Consider the following 20,883-nt stretch of genomic DNA (forward strand, 5'->3'; position numbering starts at 1 on the left):
GGGAGGCTTGCTCCCCTGGAACCCTGTCCTGATTGTCCCCTTTGCAGGGCTTGACAGGCTGGAGGAGGTGTGGAAGGGGGACTCCAGCCTGCGAGCTGGAACTCTAGGGTTTTAGCCTCGCCACTGCCGAACTGTGTGATCCTGGACAAATTCAACTTCGCTGGGCCTCCATTTCCCCGTCTACAAAACGAGGCTAGTAGTAACACCCACCTCACGGGCTGTTGTGCGGATCGGGTGGCTGATCCATGAAAGTGCCTTGCCTGGTCACCGTGCCCTCTGAGCATTATTTTTGTAGAAAGAGCTTTAACGTGGCTACCTGCCGAGGCCCCAGTGGAGCTGAGGCAACTCCACAGCCTGGCGCAGGAGCAGATTAATTTTATTTGATGGAAAATCAGTCCCAGGATGATGAGGCTGAGGAATGCCAGTGGGGCTTGCTATAGGCGTGATGTCCCAGATGCCCTAGTAATAAAAGGAGGAGGTGTTCTCTGTGGAGGCCTCAGAACCTCTACCTCCCCCCCGCCTTGCCAGGGGCCCACCTGTCCCTGCCTGCTCTTCAAGGTGCTCTCTGATTTCTCCTTGGCAGCATTCACTGGCCACATCCATCATCAGAAGAGGCCCAGGAATGTGGCCCGTTGGGTGAGCAGGGCCAAGAGCAGGCCCAGAGAGCCAGCCCTGGATCCTGCGTGCAGATGAGCTCAGGAGGGTGAAGGGGATCAGGGCCCATGGCTTGTTCCAGCTCCAAGGCTTCCTGCTGTGTGACCCTGGGGGATCTCTTAACCTCTCTGTGTGTCACCATCCTCACAGTTACAGTCACTCTCTTTCTCACTGTTGGGACTAAGTATTGGGATAGTGGTGATTACGACTATACTAAAGATCATGAATATGCTAAAAACCACAGACATGTACACTTGAGAATAATTAAAATGGTGAGTTTTTTTCCCCTGGTGAGTTTTCCCCCGATAAAAAAAAAAAATAAATGAGTGCCATGTGACAGAAAGAAAACTGGGGATTCATGTTCATGATGGGGTGCTAACCCTCTGGAAGAGAGTCTGTGTCCCCCACTTGCTCTTTGTCAAAAGGTGAATTGTTATTCTCTGACCCACAGCGGGGCCCAAACATTCTTGCTTGGCTGCCTTTTTGCTCCGTGGCTCAAAGCATTTTCATGGTTCTCATCCACTCGCTTTGATCTCGGCCACCGTGGGTTGTGTGAGAAGTCAGGCCTGGAGAGGAGGGCTGTCTATTCTGAGGTCACACAGCAGCTCAATAGTGGGGCTGCCCCTCGAACCGAGGACCTTTCAGATTAAAAAAAAAATTTTTTTTTCACGCTTATTTATTTCTGAGAGACAGAAAGAGACAGAGCACGAGCAGGATAGAGGCAGAGAGAGAGGGAGACAGAATCCAAAGCAGGCTCTAGGCTCTGAGCTATCAGCACAGAGCCCGACACAGGGCTTGATCCCACGAACCGCAGGATCATGATCTGAGCCGAAGTCAGATGCTTAACCGACTGAGTCACCCAGTCACCCCTCAAACCCAGGACCTCTTCAGACCCATCGCGGCCACGTCTGCAAAGCCTGGTGCTCAGGTCGGGCAGTGACTACTGACCTGAACCCTGCCAGGGACCAAGAACACCGCGGGTTGACACACGCTGTGTTAGAGCAGGCCCCAAGGTGACGTGGCACCCTTGACGCTCAGGCTGGCGATGGGAGCAGAACACAAAGGAACAGGGAAAGGAAACAAATGGTCCCGCTGTCACCCTGCACCAGGCACTCCAGAGGCCCTTTGCTTGGTACCTCTCGCCACTCTTTTAGCTAATGCCTCCCGAGGGCCCAGTCTGTGCCGATCGGTGGGTGTTTGGGATACTGGGTGGTGAGAATGCCTACCCCCAGCAGCTCATGATTTATTGGGGAGACAGGAGACCTGGGTTCTGTCCTGACCCTGCCACGGATTTGCTGAGACTTCAGATGCATCAGCTTCCATACCTATCCAGAGGGATGGAATCAAAGAAGGCAACTGGGCAGTCTGGACAGTCTACCAGGCAGCTGGACAGTCATAAACGCCACGCACTTCAAGGGTCATGTAAAGGGAGGCCTCTTGCACAGGAAAGCCGACAGCAAGGTAAGGAGTACACGGAGACACTCCCAGGAACCGCAAGCGGGAGAGTTCCTCTTCACTAGGGATGGGAGCATCTGAGATCAAGCCAGGGCACCAACCTCAAGTGACGGGCAACGCACACACATTCTGGGTATGACCGTGCATCCAAGGCCCGACTGTCACATGTTTGATAGCTCAAATAACTGAATATCTGCATTTCCTGAGGCAAAACCAACCGGGTGCTCTGATGCTGAGTCCATGGGATTCTAGAGGATTCCACGAATGGCAAATAGCAGTACCCATCTCATGAGACTGCTAGAGGTGTTAAAGGAATTAGCACACGTATTTGCAGCAAGAATAGCCAAATATGTGGAAGCAGTTACAGGGAATAGGGATTAGAGTGAGGCAAACTCCTAATCATCCCTTAAGACCCTGTCCTGGTGCCCTCTCCCTTTTGAACCATCCCTGAGTAATGTAGATTCAGCTACTTCAGCCACGCCATCCCTCCATCACTGCATGTATCACTCTGTACCATAATTATCCATCATTCTTTTCTCTAAGCTTTGCACTCGCTGAGCCCTGGGAAACAGTGTCTTTCCTCAAGCAGTTTGGTGTCCCTAAACTGAACTTGCTAAAGCCTGAACGAAGGATGGCTTTGGCATGTTGAAACTCATTGCAGCCTACTCCTATTTTTCATTCATCCATTCCACAAAGATCTTTGAGCTTCTCTTTGTGGTTTTCTTGGGACTCAGTTTATCTTAAACGAATTCCATCCATCATAATGCTGCATTTAATTTGGGATGGGAAGGAAGGAGACAAATGGATGGTGACAGTGATGTGTTAGGGTGATGAAACATTTCCAGGATGGTGGAAACAATCCATACCATACAGGAATACCGGATTGGAAGTATTATAATAAATGGAAGTATAAGAAATGATAATTTTCCATAGAAGAACGTATAAGAGAATTTCTGTTACAAAAAAGGAATTTTTTTTCCCTGTAGAAAATTATTCTACCAATTATTCTCTGAGGGTGAGACATAGTGGGTCCAACATCTGAGAGATCTCTCTGTGCCACTGACTCCCCTTCCCTTTCCCCAAACGCAAGCTGAATATTTCAGTGACCTGTTTGGAACACTGGCATCATCCAGCATCACTGGACTTCTGTAACCTGGGCATTTTCCAGTGTGTTCCATGCTGTCAACATTCCCCAGCTTCCTGGACCCCTGCCACCAACTGGAAAACTAAGAAGCCAGACGGGAATTAACCAGAGCGCTCCCTGCTGAGGAAAAAAAGTACCCAGATGCTGAAATCCAGGCAATGTGGCTTAGCTAAATAAAATCTGGCTCCACGATGACTCCTGTATCAGACCTCACCCCCACCCCACCCTGCTGATCAGCTGCCGCCAAGGACCTGGGACCAGGAAGCAGTCGGTTTACGGAGGATGCACCAATAGGGTGATGTAACAGCAGGAGCAGGTCACCCACAGACCAGGAGCCCCAGTCATAAATTAGCAAACGGTACACCCAGCTGGGGACACTCCCTTTGGAAACAAACAAAAAAAAACAGACCTTTATGCAAAAACGGCTCCCTGGATGACACTGGGTGGGTATAAATATAACTTAGCTGCCAGTGTGCTCATAACTTTGCGGTCAGTTGAGCCTGAGACTTTCTGGCCCCAAAGAACTCAGCATCGCTGGTCTGAGACCTCTCGGTCACCCTCGGTGAGGCGCCCGGGCAGTTTGAAGTGGTTCCCAAGGCCTCAGGCACAGGTCCCCCCGGCGTGCTTGTCCGTACCCTGCTGAGGCAGCGTGGCCAGCGGCGAGGTGAGGTGAGCTGTCTTCATTTCTGGGGAAGCTACTGTTTTGAGGGGGTTTTGCTTCTTCTGGTTTGGGAAGGTCCAGAAAACTGTGGGAATTTTCTGCCTACAGAGATAAACTGGTGGAAATCTAAGAAATGCCCACGTGAGGTTCGGCCACTTGGAAAGGGCATCTTGTTTAGATTTTTTTCCCTGGAAAATTTGCTACAGTTCCAGGAAAACCTTTTTGGCAAATTCAGATTGGAGAGCGGGGAGAAATCTGCTAGGAATCTTTATACAGGCGATCCTACTCAATCCTTTTTTTTTTAAGTTTTTTTTTCAACGTTTATTTATTTTTGGGACAGAGAGAGACAGAGCATGAACGGGGGAGGGGCAGAGAGAGAGGGAGACACAGAATCGGAAACAGGCTCCAGGCTCTGAGCCATCAGCCCAGAGCCTGACGCGGGGCTCGAACTCACGGACTGCGAGATCGTGACCTGGCTGAAGTCGGACGCTTAACCGACTGCGCCACCCAGGCACCCCCTACTCAATCCTTATAATGTGCGCCTCTCCCCTCGCAAATGAATTCTGTTGAGTATTATTAAGCCCATTTTACAGATGAAGAAATGAGTCTCAGGTAAATAACTCAATCCAGGTCATGCAAGTAGTAGACCCAGGACTTGAACCCAGATTTGGGCGCCTCTAAGATTCCTACATGGGCCACATCACCACACTGCCTTCCAACGCAGAGGGTTTTGCCATTGAGAAGGCGTGCTGGGGGCTAGCCTGGACCAGACCTGGCCCTCCACTTAGGTGTCCCTTTTTTGCCCTTTAAAAAAAATTTTTTTTAGCATTTATTCATTTTTGAGGGACAGAGAGAGACAGAGCAGGAGTGGGGTAGGGGCAGAGAGCAAGGGAGACACAGAATCCGAAGCAGGCTCCAGGCTCTGAGCTGTCAGCCCAGAGCCCGACGCAGGGCTCAAACCCACGAACTGTGAGATCATGACCCGAGCCAAAGCTGGATGCTCAACCAACTGAGCCACCCAGGCACCCAGCCCTTTTTTTTTTTTAATTTTTTTTTTTTAACGTTTATTTATTTTTGAGACAGAGACAGACACAGCATGAACGGGGGAGGGTCAGAGAGAGGGAGACACAGAATCTGAAACAGGCTCCAGGCTCTGAGCTGTCAGCACAGAGCCTGACGCGGGGCTTGAACTCACGGACCGAGAGATCATGACCTGAGCCGAAGTCGGCCGCTTAACCGACTGAGCCACCCAGGCGCCCCCACCCAGCCCTTTTTTAAAGGAGGTGATCTCCAGTGTTGAGGGTTGAGTGCACTTTTTCACAAACAGTTCTACAAATGATCTCACAAACGATTCTCTCCCCTCCGCTGCCCGTGCTTTCTCCAATGGCAGGTGTAACATGACAGTTGCTAGTTAGACTGCTGGGAGTGACCTTGCAGGACCAGGCAAAGGCACCCATGTTTCAGTGCACATGGGCTCCTCCCCATCTTGCCCCGGGGTCAGGCAGGCCAGCAGGTCCTATGAAGGAGGCTCACAGGGTATATGTGCTTTGCGATCGCTATGCTATGGATTCAGTGTTTCTCCTTCAGATTGTCATGCAGCTTTGTAGAACTAAAATCTATGTCCACGGATCCCCAGATCCAACCTCAAAATAGGAACGGAGATTGCAAGCATGGATGAAGTGGCTGTTTGTGTCAGCTTCTGTCCCGATTCCGTAGCAAACTCACCGTATCGGGAAGGCTCAGTTCCGTAAACTCTTCCTAACCTGTCACTATCTCCTTTCCCTTCCTCAGCCCTGTCGGTGAAGAGCCTCCGAGTTTCAATCCAGATAAGTGACCTGCTTTGCAAAGCATAGAGATGGCCTGTCCCTGGCAGTTTCTGTTCAAGGCCAAATCCCACCAGTACAACTTGACTGAGGAAACAGACATCAACAACAATGTGGGGAAGGCCGTCCGGGCCCCCTCTGGGTAAGCTCTTCCCTGTTACCACCTGCTGCTTGTCTTCCCTGGGGCTTCCATTCCCTGCCCTGTGCGCCAACTCAGAATTCCTCTCCCTGTCTCTGGCGTCTCACTGGAGGTCTCAGATGTCCCCATAGGAATTCAGCGCAGGCACTCTTTAGTGGACACCTCATCGCGCCTGACACTATGTGTAGAAGGAAGGGACATGGCAGAATCCTGGCCCTCAAGGATTCTGGAATCTCTGGGGGAGGAATATGGGAAGGGAGTATGGAATATCTGACTTGAGAGGAAGAGGCAGTGGGGCCCAGTGGTTAGAACAAGCAACATCCCGGCTGACATTCGATCCCATTCTCTCTGGTGTGCAGGCTTCACGAACTGGTAGATATTTTGAATATCAGCCTGAAGGGTAGCAGGACATTAGACAAACCGTATCCAAGCCTTCTGCTGGGCTGTGCTAGCTGGCCCCGTGCTGTCTCTTCACCTGCTGTGTGACCTCTCTGATGCTCAGACACAGCAGGAAGACACCAGTGGGACCCACCCCATAGCCGGTTGAGGATGACACAAAAGTGTGCATATAAAACACTTAGCAGTGTGCCCATACGTAGACACACTTGATTAATGGTAGGGTCTCTTATCATCTATTGGGCAACCCGAGTTACTGAGTAACTCTGTGCCAGGGTCATACAGGGCACTTCACGTGCGTTGCATCTCAACTGATCTCCACAGCCGCTCCGTGGAGTGTGGGTCATTGTCTCATTTTACAGATAAGAAAATAGAAGCTCCAAGAGGGAAGTGACTCCCCCCAGGTCACACGACTGGTAATTGATCCCCACCCACGCCCCCACCCAACCCCCAGCCGCCTGTAGGAGAAGCAAGCCAGAGACAGAACTGAGAGAATTAGCCAGCTAACCAGCCAGTCAGTGAACAGGCTTCCAGAGCATGCTAGAAAAGTCCAAAGCCTCAAACTGGAGGAAGTAGAAAGACAAGTTAATCTGCATTAACATGATCTTATGAATCAGAACAAAGCCCCAGTCCACACGGAGCTGCCACATAGCCCCGCAGCCCCCAGAGAAGGTTTCCCGTGGACCGGTGGGCAGGATGGCAACCTTGAGCGCACCTGCCAGAGGCCACAGAAGAGTGGCAAGGTTAAGAGCACGGGCTTGGAGAGAAGCAGGTGGCTTTGCCACTTAGTAGTCCTGCAGCCTTTGGTAAGTCCCCTAGCCTCTGAGCCTCTGTTTCCTCACCTGTAAGAAGGGGGTAGTATTGCTTATCCCCTGGGGTCGTGGTAAGCATGAAATGAGTTTTCAACTCAGCCCTGTGCCTGGCAGAGAGGAAATGCTCCGTAAATGGCATCTGTTGTGGTTGTCTCTGTTATCGCGGATGGCAGCTAGGATGAGGTCGAGCGATGTTGAACAGGGTCCCCTCCAAGGGCTTCACAGAAGAAGCGAGGTGGGCTCGGTGGACTCGCAGAGAGGGTAGACTGTGGGGAGGTCAAGACAAGTAGCAAAGACATTGCAGGAAGCGGGTAGCGTGGGCAAAGATTCAGACAGAAGCCAGCATGACTGTGTTGGGGGCTGCCATAGGAGAGGCAGGGAGCCGCTGCAGGTTCTTGAACAAGACAGTCCCCGTGTGGGGTGTGGGTTGAACTGGAGGAGAGCCACATTGGAAAGCAGGCAGTCTGCGCTGTGGTGGCCAAGAGACCGAGAGATGAGAGTGCAGGGTTGGACAGCCTCTAGATGTCCTCCTGGCACTTCAAGACTCAAATGCTGCAGACCGACAGCAGCAGCATCCTCCCGGGATCTCAGGAGGTCACCAAAGCATGTGTCCCTTCCTTCTCTTCACGTCCCACCTGCAGCACCCCCCTCTCACCACCCCAGCTCCAACCTCTCTTACTCCATGACTTCTAGCAAGCCCTGCTTCTGCTCTAGAGTCTACAGTGGCTCCCCATGGCCTGGCATCACGCTGACGCTTGACTGTGGCTGTTCCATATGACCCCAATCCACCCCCCATCTTTTGAGATCATCCTGAATGCCCCTCCTCTCCTAGCCCATCAGTGTGGCCTGCTGCCTTGAGCCCCAGATCCCACACCTTCTAATAGCACTGACAGTTAGTCCTGATTTGTGTTTTGGGACCACTCAGGAAACCTGAGTTGTAGGTTGACTTGAGGCAAACTAGCTCACTTTACTCATCTTTTTAAGCCGGGGTGAGATGATGGAAGTACTGACATAGGTATCAGAGGCGATGGAGAGAAAATATCACATTTAATTCATTTAACCCTCTTAACACTTCACAAGAAAGGACCGTTCGTTATCCTCCCACTGTAGCCATGAGGACCCGAGAGCCTAGGAGGTTTGAGTAAAGTTTTTTAAGATTTATTTATTTTTAAGAGAGAGAGAGAGAGAGAGAGGGAGAGAGAGAGAGAGAGAGAAAGCAGGGAAGGGGTAGAGAAAGAGGGGGACAGAAGATCTGAAGCGGGCTCTGTGTTATCAGCGCAGAGCCCGGTGTAGGGCTCGAACTCACAAACCGCGAGATCACGACCTGAACCGAAGTCGGATGCTCAACCGACTGAGCCACCCAAACCCCCCTTAAGTAATTTTTAAGATCTCAGAGCTGGAAAATGATAGAGCCAGCAGTCAAACCCAGCAGTCTGGCTCATAACCCCTACCCTGAGCCGCCACTCGGGCCTGGGCATGTTCTGGTCCACAAACAGCGATTTGCTGAGGGCTACCTACCTGGCTCTGTGCTGGGGCGTTTTGGAGGTGTCAGTGAAGCCCTTCTGTTTATCAATTAAATAAGCAACAAATTGAGCCATTTAGTAACCGCATACATAGCATCTAAAAATAGCAATGTTTATAAAGTCCGAATTATGGTGTCAGTGTTGAGGCAGGAACTATTATTACCCTTATTTTACAAGGTTGGGTGACTTACTCAAGGTCACCATCTGGGAAGTCATAGAGCTGAGGTTTGAACCAAGCCCAAAATCATAACCTCTACACTCTATGGACTCTCCCTACGGGCCTACTATGGGCCAAGAAAGGGACCAAGAGAAGAGTTCCTGCTGTCAAGGAAGGAATGGGGAAATGATGTCTTACTAGTTCTGGGAGGAAGGAATGGGGAAATGGTGTCTTACTAGTTCTGAGAGGAAGGAATGGGGAAATGGTGTCTTACTAGTTCTGGGAGGGGTACATGCAGAATGGGATGTTAAAGTGCTTTATATATTAGGGCAGAGGTGGGGCAGGCAGAGAGGTAGACAGCAGGTTATAGGACAATGTAGGTGCACTAGGATCTCTTCTGGGGAGACTGGAGGGGGCCTGGCCTGGCTGTCGTGTGGGCAGGAGTGGGGTGGGAGAAGGCTTTGGGGAGGAGGTAGGCCCAGCTGGACAGCTAGCCTACACTGAGGGGGGATGGGGAGGATGTTCCTGTAAGAGGAAGCGGCTGTACAAAGGGGATTTTATCCTGAAGGCAACGGGAGCCAATTAATGTATTCTGATTTTAAAAAGCAATTTTCAAATCCATTCAGATGTAATGAGACCAAGAACCCATTATAGGTGACTAATGATTCTATATTTTATGTAAACAAACGATTAGGAAGTGAGCACGGTGCCTGCATGTGTGCCTGTGTGGGGTGTGTGTGTGTGTGTGTGTGTGTGTGTGTGTGTGTGTGTGAGAGAGAGAGAGAGAGAGAGGGGGGGGGGGGGAGACGGAGAGAGAGAGAGAGAAAGGCAACTGTGGGAACACCTAGGTGAAGCTACATGGAATTTGGAACAAAGTTGAGCTCAGTGTTTCTAGCTGGGCTGCGATTGGCTCAGAAAAAATAGGTACCCTCTTTCATTCCACTTTAATTCGGCTTTGGGATTAAATACACTGTCCTACATGCAGGAGGGCCCCCTGTTCCCTGAGGTTGAGGGCTACTGTCCTGTCCCTGTCTGGACCCTAGAAGTTACCCTGCTTCCAATGTAGGGAGCCAGTCACAGATGGAGGAAAGTCAGGAGGCACTGTGACTTTCAGGTAGCAAGGACCAGGCCCCTGGAGGGGACCTGAGGGGGCTTCTCCACCACCAGCCGCCCACCGTGTCTCCCACGGTGTCACCCCCAGCCCTGCGCTTCCTTTGGCTTCCCTTGGCTTCCCTTCCTGGAATCACACAGAGCTCGCCAAAGAAGCGACAGCCTTGTGAGTTAAGGGAGCTTAGGCCGTGGCCTGAGGCTGCTGTGTGCTCTAGGGCAAGATCCTCAACCTCTCTGAGCCCCCAGCTTCCTTCTCAATAAAGAGGAAACCATATAGAACTGTCTTCTCGACTGGATTAAGTAAGGGATAGATGAAATAACAGACAGGAAAGTTTGCTTTCTAAACCATAAAGCGCCAGATGGTGGGAATCGTTACGATAACATACTGTTTCATGAGGAATAAACCAACCCGAGGCTGCCGTGCATGTCCAGGCTCCTGGCCCGAAGAAAGTCCAGTGGCGTCCAGCAGAAGGCCGACTTCCCTGTGGACGCCGGGTGGGTGTAGGGAGCCCGGGGCCACGGCCGGAGAACCGAGAACGGAGGCGCCGGCGACCCCCGCCCGGCCCCGGGCCTGCGCGGGGCGAAACACTGGCTGGGCCGGCCTCCGGCTCGCTCCGCCCCGGGGCGGGGGCTGCGGGGTCGCGGTCATAAAGGGGCCGGGGCGGGGCGGAGCGGGGCGCCCTCCGAGCTGCGCCCGTGCCGGGGCCATGCGCGAGGGGCTGGGCGCCGCGTGCGAGGCCGCCCGGCCCCGGCTCTGCCGGCTCCTCCGCAGGATCCTGCGGCCGCAGCCCGCCTTCGGTCCCCGCCGAGCCAGGTACCCCCGCCGGGCCGGGTCCGCCCTGGGAGGGTGGCGGGCGGCTCCACGCCGGGACCCGGCTCGGGCTCGAGCCCGGGGGGCGGCCCCGGCCCGCTCACAGCCTCGGTTTTCCGTGAGAGTTTGAGGGTCGGGACGCTGGCTCCGTAGGATGCCGACGAGGATGTAAAGTGGTTTTCTCGTTGAGAACACAAAAGAGGTTGCGGTTTAGTAGCCGCAGACGACCCACAGAAACCCCGCGTGTACCCACGAGAGGCGTCTATGCGGGCTGGAGTCGGAATTGTGGATGTTTCCGCGCTTGGGACCTTTGTAGATGTTTCAGCGCTGGGGCTGCTGCACACTAGGACGGATATGATTAAGAGAGCAAAGAGGTTCTTGTTTTACAAATCAGACCCGTTTCCCACAGCGTCCCTCCGCCGCCGCCCACCCCCCACCCCCATGCGTGCAGCGGTGGGCGGTGGGCAGGAGTGGTAACTGCAAGGGAAATCATGACGCCCGTTACCCCAAACAAGCCACAAACTGCTGCTCTGACCTCAGCCATCTGCAGTCACCCCGGCGCTTGTGGATAGGTCCAGGTCTAAGCACCACGCTCCAGCACTCCTTCTGACGGCAGGCTCTTCAAGGGTCCACTGCTCCCATGAAGGACCAGACGGTACTGAGCATAGCTGTGGGTTTAGCCAAATTGCAGGAGTGTCTGGATGGACTGTGTAGTAATTTGGCAATAAGTATCCAGATCCTTAGTATGCTCACCTGACTTATGGCCACCCTGGCTCCCAGCAGCTAGCCCAAAGAAATTAGCTAGCTACCTGGGGCAGAAGGTAGCTAGGTACCTGTGCCTAGCTTTGCTTATTCGTCTTTCAAATTAAAATAAAAAGATTCCTAATTTATGAAGGAATTGATGGTCACACAGTAAAAGTTGGAAAATGCAGAAGCCTATAAAGGAAAATTGAGAGTGTCATCATCTCAGTGAGACTGTCATCACTGTTATTACTGGCATTTCCCCCAGGTGTTTTTTTGTGCTTGTACACACAATCACACACACACACACACACACATACACATCAGCAGCAGCATCATCATCACCATCAGACCATGTATACAGTAGTGTGAGGCATTATTTATAATAGTCCAGAAACTGGACACAACCTAATTATCCAACCATAGGCAATGAGGTCATCTGGACCATCTGTATAGTAGATTTCCAGGTGGTTTTTCATATTTGGTGGCAGTAGTTATGTGCAGTGTACAAAGACATTGTTTTTCCATGTAAACGTTACTTCTCAAATCCTCCAGTCCTATGGCCACAAGTAAGTGACAGGAAGCAAGAACCAGCAGGGTGGAGGTTGGAGTTAGAGGTGACCGCGAAAGATTAAGAGCAGTAAGTCATTGCCTCACTGAGAACCCCAGCCTAAAAACTCTTCCGATTTAAGGAGCCCTCTGAAGATTGTTCAGCCATGGCTCACCTGTTCCGAATGCACAGATTACCCTATTCTGGCTTTTTTTCTGGTGGGGCCTGCCAGTCCGTATCAGAGGAGTGATGATAGCAGGTCGCACGGAAAGCCTGTTGGGTCACTTGATTTAGATAGAAGTTGCTTCCTGATATGTATTTATGTTCTCGTAAAAGGATACCGTCTCTTTATAGTTATAAATCAGGTAACTACTATATAACGTATGTAGTTGATCATATAATGTTAATTTAAATATATAGTCATTACTTTTCCCAATAACTAAAGTAATACATGCTCATTCTTCACATGCCAACGTTACAAATACATATAAAGTGGAAAATGAGAGACCTTTGTAATACTTTCTAACTTCCTTTCCCCTTGGATGTGTGTGCACACGCATGCCCGCCCCAGAAAATACCCAGAAGAACATGGAACACAGCTTTCATACTGAAACCCCCCTATAGTGTGATTCGTCCCAGGAGGGGGCACGTGTGGGGTATGACTGTTGGGGGGTGCTCACCTGTAAGCGGCCTGGGGAGGTCACAGGCTTTCTTTTCTCTGTAGCATTCGCCAGAAAAGCGAACCTGAAATCCCAAACCAGAGGCAGGGGTTTCTTTGCCTTTTTTTCCCCCCTTAAGTTTATTTATTTATTTTGAGAGAGAGCACGCAAGCGGGGGAGGGGCAGAGAGAGAGAATCCCAGGCAGGCTCCATGCTGTCAGTGCAGAACCGGACTCGGGGCTCCATCTCACAAACCATGAGATCATGACCTGAGCCGAAATCAAGAGTCAGGCGTTTAACCGACTGAGCCACCCAGGTGCCCCGGGGCAGTGGTTTCTGAGTGATTTCAGACTGTTAGGGCTTTTTCCTCTTCAAAGGACAGGAAAAGTTCTTTACATCTCCTGTTTTAAAATAAATATAAGCCATATATTTTTTAAGAGTCCTTGACTTCCAGATACACTTACTGAGATATTTATGAATGATGTGATGTCCCATATTTGCTTTGAAATGATAGCAGAGGCTGGGAGAATAGAGTTCAAACAAGATTGGCCATGGGGTGATACTTGTTGAAGTGGGGCTGAATCTGGGCGAAGGGCCCATGGGGATTTATTATATCATCCCTCCTACTTGCATATGCTTAACATGTCCCCTAATACAAATTTAGGATAAATAACGAAACCAAGATATATCAAGGGCTTGAAACAAAAAAGCTTAAACAAGTGGGTAGTGGGCAGTGCTGCTGGCCTGGGAGGGTGGGCCTGAAGGAGCCATTCTCTGTGCACTCATAGGATGACTATATTTGTACCTGGCTTTGGGAGGGGCATCTTCCCAGAGCTTCTGTGGGTCATTTGGGCGGCTAGCTTTGACTCGGCTCCTCTCTTGTCTTTTTGGCTTTGTGGGTGGGTGGGTGGGGGGAGGCAAGAAAAGAAGAGGAGGAGGGAGGGTGGTGTTGGTGGGGAGATTGGGTCTGGCTGGCTGGCTGCCTTCCCCACCACATACACACATCCTACTCGACCGGCAGCTGTGACATTCACTCCTACCGTCTGGGCCTCGGTTCCCCCTCCATCAAATGAGGGGTTGGCAGAGGGGACTCCAAGATCCCTCTTTGTCCTGAGATGCTCTACCTCATGATGGCTATTTTCTTTTGTAGTCTAGTGACACAGGATGACCCCAAGTGTCACAGCCTCAGCAAACACCGGAATGAGCCCCCCCAGTCCCTCACGGGGACAGTAAAGGTCAGTGAGTCATACGGGTGTGGGAAGCCCCCTTCCTCCCTTGCGTAGGCAGATGCAGGAGGAGCAGCCTGGTGGAGGCTAGGGCCTGGGCAGTGCGTGGGGACCCCCAGGGGCACGGGTGGGGGTGAGGAAGGGCCTTGGGAGAGCGGGAGTAGTGGCCCCTGTGATGCTATGGCCCCCAGATGATTTGCCTGTGCGGGCTGACAGGCACGGATGAGAGGAGGCCGTTCATGGAGCCAGGGGTAGGACACCCCAACATAAAGCAAGCTCATCAGCTGAGCCTCAGTCCCAGCGCCCAGCCTCTAGCCCACAGATTCCATCTTTCCTAAGAGCTTTGGACCTCAACGTTCCAGAAAGGTGGGCAGAGAAATGGGCGAGAGGTAGGAGAGGAGATGGTTTCCATAGTCTTAAATGCCTGCACGGGAGGCAGTGGTCCATTCTTCTTTGTGCTGAGATTTCTGTTCTCTGCAGTATTGGCTGTGACCATAGTCTCCCTTACAGCTAACCTTAATCCCTTCTGTTGCAGTTCCTCTGAGGGAGTGTTTGGCAGGGTCCTGGGTGAGGAGAGAAGCCTGGCCAGTGGCCCAGGCACCTGGAGCTCTTAGCAGGCACTGGCCCAGGTGGCCAAGCTGCTGGGAAAGGAGGAGGGACACAGACCGACATCCTGACCTGTGTCCTCAATCATGGTTCCCCGCTCCAAGCCAGAGTAGGGCTCAGGGGAGACCTGTGGGGTCCTGGAGTGAAGGCGTTTGTAAATCCTTGGTGTTTTCCCCCCCTTAGACAGTTCCAGAATCCCTGGGGAAGCTGGATATGCCCCCGTCGGCCTGCCCACGGCACGTGAGGATCAAAAACTGGGGCAGTGGGATGACTTTCCAAGACACACTTCACCACAAGGCCAAAGGGGTGAGAGGTCTGGGGCTCAGGGAGAACGACCCTTGTCCCAAGCTTGTGAAGCCGTTAGGGCCCTTATTAGCTCAAATGGACATCCTCCTGGGCAAACCAGACAGTCATCTGCTTGGGCACAGGGTGCTGGGAACAGAAACCAGTGTTCTTCACAAATAACAGAAGAAGTAAATGATGCCCACTCCCTATTAATCCCCCTAATGGGTAATGGGTAATCTGAAGGTAAGATCAATGATTACAGAAAGAAACTCAATCTTTCTTAGAGAGACAATGCAGTATTGGGGACCTTTCTTTCTTTTTTCTTTCTCTCTCTCTTTTTTTTTAATCAGGGAGAATTTTCTAATAGAACTGTCCAAAACTGAACTGAACTACATCAGGAGATAGTGAGATCCCTGTCACTGGAAGGATTCAAGTGCTATTTGATAGGGAGATTGGAGAGGGGTTCAAGCATCTAGTGAGTAGTTGGGAGTAAATGCCTTTAAGGCTTCTTCTGCTAAGTGTCTTATTCTAACTATAGAATGCATTCTGGGAGTGCCTGGGTGGCTCAGTTGGTTAAGCGTCGGACTTTGGCTCAGGTCATGATCTCATGGTTCGTGAGTTTGAGCCCCGCATCGGGCTCTTCTGACATCACAGAGCCTGCTTCTGATCCTCTGTCCCTTTCTCTCTCTGCCCCTCCCCAGATCACATGCTCGCTCTCTCTCAAAAATAAGCATTATTTTTTTAATCTTTATTTATTTTTGAGAGAGAGAGAGAGAGAGTGCGAGAAGAGTGCAAGCGGGAGAGGAACAGATAGAGAGGGAGACACAGAATCCGAAGCAGGCTCCAGGCACCGAGCCATCAGCACAGAGTCCAACGCAGGGCTTGAACTCATGAACCGTGAGATCATGACTTGAGCCAAAGCCGGACGCTTAACTGACTGAGCCACCAGGCGCCCCCAAAATAAACATTATTAAAAAAAAAAAAAAAAGAACGCACTCTGATTGTAAAGTGGAAAAGAATTGAAAATTCCAAGACCATGAAAACAGAATGATTTTCCATACCTTCCAGAAATTACCAGAGTTAACATTTAGGTGTACTTCTTTCCAGTATTTTTTCTGTGCCATCCTCTGACTTTAGGATTTATATTCTCTCCTTGCAATTCATTTTGGCTGAATACTAATAGTGTATACCCAGGAACCATATCAGCCTCTTTAAATGAGAAGGTAGTTGACATGTCCCAGGGATCGAGCTGTTGACTTTGCCAAGTCTGAGTCTGGCTGGGGAGCAGAGCCAGAGACTGAGCCTGAGGAGGTGGGAATAACCCCAGCTCACACCCACTTGGGTGAGCCAGTAGAGGAAAGGAGATGTGAGTGGGGAGAAAGCTTGGTGGACCCCAAGGAGGAGGTGCCACAGGGGTGGAGAGGGGCAGCAAGGAGCTGGAGCAGCTGGAGTGGAAGGAAATGGCCAGGAGAGATGGCCCTGAAGGAGGACTTGTGTCAACACCTTCCCAAGGGGCCAAGCAGCCCCCTCACCACCTGCTTCTCTCTTTCCAGGATCTTGCTTGCAGGTCTAAGTCTTGTCTGGGAGCCATCATGAACCCCAAAAGTTTGACCAGAGGACCCAGGGACAAGCCTACCCCCCCAGATGAGCTTCTACCTCAAGCTATCGAATTTGTCAACCAGTATTACAGCTCCTTCAAAGAGTAAGTCTCACTTGGGCAGTGTTGCTGCCTCCCCCTTCCCCCGAGCTCCTCCATCTCTAATCATTTCCCTCTGACCCCAGGCCCTTTTCCTTCCCAGATTCACAGTGAGCCCGGGGCTAAAGGATAGTTCTCCAAGGGGAAAGACCCCAGAGTAGGTTCTCATAATCATAAGAAAAAGACACATAGTTGGGGCGTCTGCGTGGCTCAGTCGGTTAAGCATCTTGCAGTTCATGGGTTTGAGCCCCGCATCGGGCTCTGTGCTGACAGCTCAGAACCTGGAGCCTGCTTCAGATTCTGTGTTTCCCTCCCTCTTTGCCCCTCCCCTGCTGGCACTCTGTCTCTCTGTCTCTCAAAAATAAATAAACGTAAAAAAAAAAAGAAAGAAAAAGACACATAGCAGTAGTGGTTGAAAGCATAGGTGTAGGAAAGTGACGGAGTGTACCTGTTTGGATTTGAGTCCTGGCTGCACCAGTAGCCAACCAGTCCTGTACCCTTGGGAAATCTGTTTACCCTCTCTGTGAGTCAACTTCCTCATCGGTAAAAGTGGGGTGAGATTAGAACCTGGCTCAGAAGATTGTTGCGAGCCTTTAAGTTTGTGCCAAGTTCCCTTTCATTATGAAGTGTCTGGGATAGAAAGGACTTTCGAGACCACCTGGTCCAGCCTACCTCCAGCGGGTGTGAACAGGGAAGCCCAGTCCCAGCTGGAGTCCATGCCATTTGACCTGGAGAGAGCTAGTCATGCTCTTTGCACTGAACTCTGTATTCCTGGGTCTCATGAAATATACGATTATCAACTTAGGCCCACTTACAACTTTAAAATGAAATACACAAAGGGGTCGTAAGACAAGAATGACTGAGGGAAGGCACTTACTATTTTATGGGCTGGGAGGGGAGTGTGGCTTTTATGGTATACGTCACGCGGCACTTTGCTGCATGAAGTGAGTCCTAGAAGTGCGCCTGGGACCCCCATGGTGGAAAGAGTGGTTCCTGGTGATGCCGTGTCCCCTCTACTATGACCCTACAATGTCTGAGCTGGAGGGGGCCTTGAGTTTATGCAAAGGGCCCTTACTTTCCGGGGTCTCTGATCCTCAACCCTGGCTGTGCATCGAGTCACCTGAGGACTTTGCAAAGTACTGATGCCAGGTACGTTGGGCCAAGGGCATCGGGATCTCAGGAAGTGTGGAGGAGGAAGACGTCTGTGTTCTTTAGAAGCTCCTCCGGCTATTCTAATAACTGGATTAAGAAATCTGTTGGGGGTTGCCTGCTGTGTGTGCCGTGCAACCACACCTCTGTAGAAGTGCTTTGTGACCAGGAGGCTCAAGATCCTTGGGCTGTCAGCTCTGTCAATGAGTAATGAGCCTTTCAGAGTCTGGGAATTCTCCTGATGGGCCTCATCGGGCCACGGTCTCAACACTAACATTTACTGAGCACTAAGTATGTTTTGGGCCTTGCGTAAGTGCCTTGTAAGTAATGCTCACCACAACTCTATGAAATAAGTATCATTATTACCCTCCCCATTCTACAGACAAGGAAACTGAAGCCCCTGGGTGAAATAATTTGCTTGAAGTCAGATGTTCGGGCGTCCCGCAGCTGGGGTTTGAACCCAGGCAGCTTGGCATCAGAGCCTCTGCTTTTAACCTATGTTGTAGCCTCCAGCTCTTTGACCTTGAAGGTCCCAACTTCTGTGCAGCCAGAGGCACAGACAGCTGGCGAGTTAGGTCTTGCTTGTGAATGAAGGAGTATAGTTAGAAATGGTAACTTGCTGAATGTTCTGTTCAAATCTGTTGGCTTATGCCAAAAGCTAGACTCTTTTTTTCAGGACGAATAGGCATCGTAGCATCTGGAGTGCCTCAGAAATGGGACTGTATGAAAACGGTGATAGAATATGAAACTTGAAGGGGATCAGACAAAAATGTGAAAAAATCATCCTTTCTTACATAGTCCCATAGTAACACTACGCGGGGTGCTCGAGGCATGGATGTCCTGGAGATTGCTACTGTTTCTGTGCTTGGATGTATCTACGAGTCTCGCTAGATGCTTTGCTGGGGAGGGAGGGCTTCCAGTGTGGCGGCCTTAACTCACCCAGCAGGTCCTTAATGCCAGGAGTATCCTTGAAGATAAAGAGCCCCAAATGTTTTGCCTTTGAGCTTTTTTTCTTTAATCAAGCAAGAGTTGTCAAGACACTCTTCATCCACAGAAAGGCCATTTTGTTCTGAGTTGTCCACTGTCCTTAATCAGCAGTTCATTCCTTAAATAGCTTTGTTTGGTGCCATTTCAAATAGTCTTTGGTGTTGATTGGAAATCTCAAAGTTGCTGTGTGTACGTGTGTGTATGTGTTTCAAAGCCTTTCTGACTGAATCCCTCCCTGGGGGATATTTTTGCAGCCTGGGAGGGGAGGGAAGGAACAGTTTGGAAATCTCTCCTGGAATTGCTGGCTGAACAGTGTGGGGGTTGAGAAACGACACACTGTAAGGAGCCTGTGCTGTTGGACCAGGCTGTGGAGGGCTCCTCCCTGAGTAGGCCCTGGGGCCCTGCAGGCTGAGTCCTGAGAGCCCAGCGCGGTCCAGGGAAGCGTGGGCAGGCCCTCAGCGCTTTGCACTTGCAATTCCCCCCTAGGGTGGAGGGTGGAAGGTTAAGGGCCTGGGCTTGGCATCAGGGCAACCTGCTTCTGAGTCCTGACTTTGCTGTTTATCACACTTGCGTTTCTGGGCTGCTACTTAACCCACTAGAGCCTTCCTACCCCACGCTACAAAATGGACACAAAAATGCCTCCCCCAGAGACTCGGTGAGACCCCAGCTGTGAGTGGCTTCGCCCAGTGCCCTGCTCATAATGAGTACTCGGCACACAGGAGCTACCGTCGCACGGGCTGCTCCTCTCCTGGTCACAGGATGGTGGCCAAGAGGCAGGGTGTGGCTGTGGCTTGGTGAGTACTTCCCCGGGTGTTGCAGACATCTGAGAAGGATTTTGCTCTCCTGGCTGATGCTTGCCAAGTTGAGGTGAATGTAATTGGAGAAAAAGCGCCTGGAAACAACTAGGGTGCCCACAGAATCAGGACCAGCCACGTAACTGGCAGGACCCAGGGGAGAAATGAAAACGTGGGCTCCCTGTTCAAGCCGACTGAGAATTTCAAGACCGTGACAGCAGAGCATTAAGCCAAGCAGGGGGCCCTTCCAAGCTGGGGGCCGGTGTCACACACTTGTGAAACTGGCCCTGAGGGGACAGCCTCTGTGAGGGCCATTTGCCCTCTTGGTGTCCTAGTTCAGTTCCTGCTTCTGTGGCTGGAATTAGTCTCCATCTAAGGCCATCTCATTGTTGATCTTCCTGATGTCTTCCTGTCCCCCAGGGCAAAAATAGAGGAACATCTGGCCAGGGTGGAAGCAGTAACAAAGGAGATAGAAACAACAGGAACCTATCAGCTGACGGGAGATGAGCTCATCTTCGCCACCAAGCAGGCTTGGCGCAATGCCCCCCGCTGCATCGGGAGGATCCAGTGGTCAAACCTACAGGTGGGCGCCCTTAGACCTGAGCAGGAGAGGACCTGGGTGGTGCGCAGGCCCCCAGCAGGTGGCTCTGAACAGCCGGGAGGAGCTGTGCCCGAGACTCCCCACTCTGGTTTTCTCTTCACATTTGTGACCGTGAGATGGGGACTCGTAGGGCTCCCCCCTCGAAGTCTAGAATGTGGTTTCAGCACAGGATTTCTAGCTGGCCTTTTCTCACACAGACATAAAACCAACGACCTTGTTCTTATTACTGTTGAGGCCCTGGTGCCACAACAGAGGTTGTCAACCTCGACTGTTTGAATCCTTGGCTCCTAGAAAACATTTTCTTTATCCTAGCCTCATAGGCATCTTTACGTGGGGGGATCATTTATTGCTGGATAATATGGGAAGTGCTTGGACAGAGAAATTGATGAGAAATACCGGTGAAACCAACGCTGGCTGAAATAAAATGTGCTGAGAGCCCTGTGAAAAATGGGCTGATGTTGGGGCACCTGGTGGGTCAGTTGGTTAAGCGTCCGACTCTTGATTTCAGCTCAGGATCTCAGGGTTCATGGGATCGAGCCCCATGTCAGACTCTGTGCTGACAATGCAGAACCTGCTTGGGATTCTCTCTTTCTCCCTTTCTCTCTGGCCCTCCCCCACTCATTGCTCTCTATCTCTATCTCAATATTAAATAAAACTTAATGAAATGTGCTGATGTTATCAAGGCACTAGGCTAGGGCTGTGATAGGGTTTTGATGGCGTCTTCCAAGAGGGGTTGCCTGGGCTCCTCAGGTTGGGGCAGCCCTGAGACGGGAGGTGTCAATGCAGAGAGGAGAACGTTCTCCTCCGCTTGGGGTTTGGGTGGTGGGGGTTTTGGGCCATTCCCCCCTTCCCTCATTAACTTAGCTTCTGATCAACCCCGAGGCCTCTGTCCTCACAGTCTTTG

At 51.3% G+C, this 20,883-nt stretch overlaps 1 protein-coding gene across 2 annotated transcripts in view; it reads left to right on the forward strand.

The window, feature by feature from the left end:
- Positions 1–20,883, forward strand: part of NOS2 (nitric oxide synthase 2) — a 132,055-nt gene that overhangs the window by 87,932 nt on the left and 23,240 nt on the right. Inside the window, exons 5-9 of one of the 2 annotated variants that reach the window (XM_027034478.2) lie at positions 5,706–5,879; positions 13,786–13,870; positions 14,651–14,773; positions 16,306–16,454; positions 19,799–19,961. In XM_027034478.2, coding sequence (XP_026890279.1) covers positions 5,770–5,879; positions 13,786–13,870; positions 14,651–14,773; positions 16,306–16,454; positions 19,799–19,961 — 630 coding nt within the window. In that variant the 5' untranslated portion in view covers positions 5,706–5,769. Of the gene's footprint in view, positions 1–5,705; positions 5,880–10,548; positions 10,689–13,785; positions 13,871–14,650; positions 14,774–16,305; positions 16,455–19,798; positions 19,962–20,883 lie in introns of those variants that run through there. The other variant, XM_053212182.1, reaches the window with a different exon arrangement.

Source organism: Acinonyx jubatus, chromosome E1 (genome assembly GCF_027475565.1).
Source record: "Acinonyx jubatus isolate Ajub_Pintada_27869175 chromosome E1, VMU_Ajub_asm_v1.0, whole genome shotgun sequence".
Lineage (NCBI taxonomy): Eukaryota > Metazoa > Chordata > Mammalia > Carnivora > Felidae > Acinonyx > Acinonyx jubatus.